Source organism: Terrapene carolina, unplaced genomic scaffold (assembly GCF_002925995.2).
Source record: "Terrapene carolina triunguis isolate 2854851 unplaced genomic scaffold, T_m_triunguis-2.0 Scaffold233, whole genome shotgun sequence".
NCBI lineage: Eukaryota > Metazoa > Chordata > Testudines > Emydidae > Terrapene > Terrapene triunguis.
The window spans coordinates 14,811,312-14,817,191 of NW_020664584.1; the positions used below are offsets into that span (position 1 = coordinate 14,811,312).

At 43.3% G+C, this 5,880-nt stretch overlaps 1 protein-coding gene and 1 pseudogene across 1 annotated transcript; one reads left to right on the forward strand and one right to left on the reverse strand.

Moving 5' to 3' along the window:
* The first annotated feature begins 213 nt into the window (after positions 1–213).
* On the forward strand, positions 214–1,146 carry LOC112117372 (olfactory receptor 12-like). The gene has a single exon (XM_024215327.1). The coding sequence runs from the start codon at positions 214–216 to the stop codon at positions 1,144–1,146; it is 933 nt and encodes a 310-aa protein (XP_024071095.1).
* A 2,292-nt stretch (positions 1,147–3,438) lies between these two features.
* On the reverse strand, positions 3,439–4,285 carry LOC112117376 (annotated as a pseudogene).
* Between the last annotated feature and the right edge of the window lie 1,595 nt (positions 4,286–5,880).

Sequence of the window (5,880 nt, forward strand, 5' to 3'; positions counted from 1 at the left end):
TGTTTGCTTATGATGAAGAAGCACAATATCTGTTGCAAGAAAGCGTGATTCTTATGTATTGTCTTCTCTGTCCCATGCCCAGGGTTGCAATGGATCGTTCAACTGCATGTGTCTGCTGACAGCTAGTATATACCAACATGGTGATTGGAGCTCATTGAGGAAACAACATTCTCCCCAAATTGTCTCTTCTTTCCTCCATATACAAAAAGAGCCATGGAAAACTACACAACAGTGGCTGAGTTCATCCTGGTGGGATTCGGAGGCCATCCTGAACTGCAAGTCTTCCTCTCTGTCCTCTTCTTGGTTCTGTACACTGTCACCCTGGTGGGGAATGTCGGCATGATCACCATCATCAGCGCTGACTCCAGGCTCCACACCCCCATGTACTTCTTCCTGAAGAACCTGTCCTTCCTGGACCTCTGCTACTCCTCCATCATTGCCCCCAAAGCCCTGCTGTGCTTCTCAACAGGGCGAAAAGCCATTTCCTACAATGGCTGTGCTGCCCAAATGTTCTTCTTCTCTCTCTTTGGGACCACCGAGGCATTCTTCCTAGCCGTGATGGCTTATGACCGCTTCGTCGCCATCTGCAACCCACTGCGTTATCCAATCACAATGTCCAAAAGGATATGTGTTTTCCTGGTGGTGGTCTCCTATCTCTCAGGCTGCCTCAATGGCAGCATCCAAACAGGCTTTACATTCACCTTGTCCTTCTGCGGGCCGGGGAAAATTGACCACTTCTTCTGCGACGTCCCCGCAGTGATGCAAGCCTCCTGCTCTGACACCTTTGCCAATGAAATGGCGATGCTGGCCGTGTGCGGGTTCATCATAGTGAGCACTGGCCTGGTCGTCCTTATCTCCTACAGCTACATCATCACCACTGTCATGCGGATACCCTCCACTGAGGGAAGACGCAGAGCCTTCTCCACCTGCACTTCCCATCTGGTGGCTGTGAGCTTGTTCTTTGGGACAGTCTTCTTTATGTATGCTCAGCCTGGGGCCATAACCTCCCCAGGTCAAAGTAAAGTTGTCTCTGTGTTCTACACCATTGTCATCCCCATGCTGAACCCTTTGATCTACAGCCTGAGGAACAAGGAGGTGAAAGTGGCCCTGAGAAGACAACTAAAAAAGAAAGGCTTTTTCCACTGAGCTCCCTGAAGTAGCAAGGCAATTCAACAGTGGACAGGTAACTGGGATGGACAACAATAGGTGCCAAAGACAACGAAATTTCTACAAGGTGCTTCCATGGAACAATGGTCTCAGCTGGTGAATATTATAGGGAAAGGCAGGGACATTCAGTGGCCTGAGGGAATTAAGCACTCCATTGAGCATCTAACTCCCTTTGGCTCATTTTAAAATCCCAGACAAAATGTAAGGGTGATGAATCAGAGGCTAAGTCTAAGTGCCTTGAAAGAGGAAAAATGGGGGTGGATGGTTTTGTGATGAAGATGTTGGACTGTGACTTGGGAAATCTGGGATCTATTTCTAGCTCCCCGTGTGAACTTGGGCAGGCTGCTTACGCTGAGATGCTAAAAGATTTGAGTGCTCGGTTCTCATTAACTTTAATAGGACTTTAGTGTCCAAAGTCTTAGGCAGCTTTGAAAATCTCAACCTTAATCCCACCGTTTCTCAGGTCCCCATCTGTAAAATGTGGATTTTGATGCTTCCTTTCTCTGGCTCAATCTGTTTACATGGTGACATTTTTGAGAGCACAGACTTTTTCTGACCATGTGTTGTGCAACATCTGATAAAATGGGACACTGAATGTAAGTGGAATCTGTAGTTATTGCTAATACAATAATTTTAAACCCTGGAAATGCATTGGCAGGGACAGCGGACAGCCACCTCTATGTGAAGAAAACCCGCCTCTTGATTCTACTTTGCATGGTTGCTTACCCTTTCCTCTGAACATTGTCAAACTGTACATACTCCTTTCAATGGACGCTGATGTAAAAGTCTCACAGAAATAAACTATGGGACTTGGGCTCCCAAGTCACTTAGGGCCATATTTTCAAAGGCATTTAGACACCTAAAGAGGCAGATAGACAGAATTTATGTCTCTTCATAATTTGATTTTTATTTTTAAAAATTGGTACATTCTGAGACTCATTCACCATATTTACAGGAGACTGATATTCAGTGATTAACATCCTGGGATTTCCATGGTAAATGATCAGAGTGAGTCTGATACAGCGACCTATAGTCCACCTAAATCTCATCTGAGATCAAGGAGATTTTATCCTATAAAAAGCCTGCAGAATTGAGCCAGTGTTGTGTCCATTTCACCTCCAGAAGAAACAGGAAAAGGGTTTTGATGTGATTTTTTTACTAAGTTAATGAAACTTTAAATGTGGAGAGAATGGTCTTGACCTTTCCTTCATTTATGCATGTTTTACAACAGTACAACTACATTGATATCAGTGGCGTTACTACGGTTTTACAATGAGCAGATGAAAGGAAAATCCATCCCCTTGGCACCAGCAGATTTCCTCCAGACTTACACTTGGGTGAGTGAGAAGAGAATGATCACCACTGGCTGCAACAGAATTACTAACGATTTACATGAGCGTATGTGATAGTGGAACCAAGCCCACTGGTATAAACGCAGCTACTAGTGATTTATACCAGGATGAGTGAATACTCCTGATTTACATCAATAGGAATGAGATTTGAATCAAAACCACTGACTTTATTGAGGTGTGTTGCAGACACAACACAGGAGTATTGCACATAGATGAACCAGTCTAACATAGACTCTGTTTCCATTACCTGACACAGATGTCACATTTTTCACCATTTTCCAACAGCTACCTCACCATTACATCAGAGATACTTCAAGGGCCAGATTCTGAGCAGGCTTAAATCCATGTAGCTCCACTGAAGTCAGATTGGGTAAACCAAATTTATATTACCTGATGATTTGGACTGAGGTAATTCCTATTATCAATATATGGAAATATACAAATAAATATGGAAATACTTTATTGTCACAAATATGTTGTATAGTCAATGCTCTGGAATGTTATAGGAGCAGAAGAATTGCCATGCATCATCATCCTATCTCCAGTAGTGCCCAGTGTCAGCTGTTTCAAAGACAACAGTATTATAATCTGAATCACGGAGAAAAAATCTTCCTAAACCAGAGAGTAACAGTTGGTTCATACCCCAAAGCAGGAGGTCCCTATAAACAATGAAGCCATTTTAGAATTCTGCAAATTTATTTGATTACATATTATCCAGTGGCAATGAGTTCCACAGCTTAGATGGCTAGATAGATATGTTGAGCTAGTCCCCTGCTCTCCCATGTCATCCTCCAACCATTCATACACTGATCCCAAATATTCATTAGTTTATAGCTGGAGAAAAATGACAAAGAAAATAATGACATATTTTGTCAGAAATTTGTATTTCTTCTCCCTCCCTCCCCCACATTTCAGAAGTTCACAAAAGCCCTGCACACGCAGATTTGGTCTCTATGTTCATAAGCAAGGTTCTACTTTTCAAAGATTTCTTCCCCATAGTTCTGACCCAAGCTTCTTTCACCTCTTTATTCTTTAGACTGCAGATGAGGGGATTCATCATGCAGATGACAAAGGTGTAAAACACAGACACCGTTTTCCTTGGGTACAGAGAAGTTAACCAGGTGGGCTGTGCATACATGAAAGCTGTGGACCCATAAAATAAACTCACCGCTATTCTATAGGCGGTGCAGGTGGAGAAAGCTTTGTGTCTGCCCTCAGCAGAGCGAATCCTGAGGATGGTGGAGATGATATAAGCATAGGAGATAAGCACGAACAGGGAGGTGCTCCCTATGATAAGGCCGCATCACCAGGTTATTGACGCATGTATCACTGGTGGCGAGACTAATCGAGGGAGGGCCATCACAGAAGAAATGATCGATCTCGTTTGACCCACAATAGTGCAGTGTAAAGGTGAAGCCAGGCTGCACCATGGAGTTCACACAGACACCAAAATACGACACCACCACCAGCTGAACACAAACCCACTTGGACATGGTGATAGGGTACAAGAGTGGGTTGCAGATGAAAATGTACCGATCGTACGCCATGGCTGCCAGCAGGAACCCTTCAGCAGCGAGGAAGACAGAAAAGAAGAAGAATTGGGTGGCACATCCATTGTAGGAAATAGCTTTGCTCCCTGCTAGGAAGCTCACCATGGCTTTGGGGGTGATGGTGGAGGTGAAGCAGAGGTCTAAGACTGACAGGTTCATGAGGAAGAAATACATAGGGGTGTGCAGGCGAGAGTTGGCTTTAATGAGGAGGATCATGCTGACTCACCAGTCCAACCTCTCTCCTCAAAGACCTTAGAGCTATTAATGAATTTGCTGTTGTGAACACAGTAAATAGGAGGTTGTATTAAATGGCTAGCTCTGAATAGGGAAGTTAATTATCTCCGTATATGGCACTGGAGAGGCCACTTATCTGCATCTGGTGCATACTTCAAAAAGGATATTTCTTAAAAAATGAAAATGGTGCAGAGAGGAGATAAAAGATTGATTTCACGTTTCACTGTGAAATAATGAGGGAGATTTAGTTTATTTAGTGTGCTTAGTTTATTAGAGAGAAGGTTAAGAGATGATTTGATCATGTCTGTAAACCCCTGGTAGCAGAGATCGTTAGCCTTTTTGGCGACAACATCACACTGAGAGTTCGTGACCCCACAGTTACACTCAACTCATGTTGAAAAGTTGGAGACATGGCAGAGAAGAGCCACAAAAATCATGTCAGAACTGGAAAAAAAGCATGAGTGATCCAGATGTAGAGAACACAGTCTGTTTATCTTAGCAAAAAGAAGATCATGTGTGTATGTGTGTGTGTGTGGGGGGGTGACTTGATCACAGACTATAAGCACAGAGAGAATATTCTGGATATAAAAGGCATCTTTATTTTTTTAGAGAAAGGCATAACAAGATCCAGTGTCTGGAGGAGAAACCAGACAAATTCAAATTAAAAATCAGGCACACGCTTTTGACAGTGAGAGTGCTTAACCGTTGGGACGAAGTGCCAAGGGAAATGGTGGAGTCTGTCTAAATAAAGACAGAGTGCCTTTCTCGAAAATGCTTTAATAAAACACAAGTTTTCAGGCACAGAACAGGGTTAATGGGGTGAAATTGTCTGGCTGGCATTATACAGGAGGTCAGGTTAGAAGATCAAATGGTCCATTCTGGCCTTGAAATCTGTGAATCTCTGTGGTTTTGTTACAGTGAAGGGTTATTTAATTTCATATATTCTCAAATTCCAAGGGTAAAAGGTACTACTGTGACCATCTAGCCTGATCTCCTGTAGAACACAAGTCAAATGACTGCCCTAAAATAATTCCTAGAGCTGATCTTTTAGAAAAAAAATCTGATCTTCATTTTAAAAAATTGCCAGAGAATCCACTACACCCTGCTGCAAATTGCTCCAATATGTAATCCCAATGGCAAAGAATTAAGAAATAAATGAAAGAAAGGTTTGACATATAAGAAGATCTTTCTATCTTCTTGACTCTTGTAGTGTTTCCGAATGTTTTTACCATCGATGGTGTTGGTTTCAGCTCTGCTGCTTCTTTCACTAGCTGGCTCATCTCCTGAGTGACTATTTCCTGGACTGCGGCAATTGTTAGCTGTTGCTGATGTCTCTGGGTTCCGTCAGTCCCATTGGTGGCTGGCTGCCGGGGAAGGAGAAGTGCTCTTTCATCCAATCCCGTGGCTTCTACAGATAAAGGTGCAGTAGCATAGGGCAGTGACTCATTGCTAACAAGGCTTCTTAAAGTCCATTGTCTTTGCTTTCCCCTCCCTCCCATGTCTCCACCCTGGAGCCCCAGGACAAATCAGAACTAAGCATTCCCCCCAGAGTCACTGGGCTTTGCAATCAACAAGCG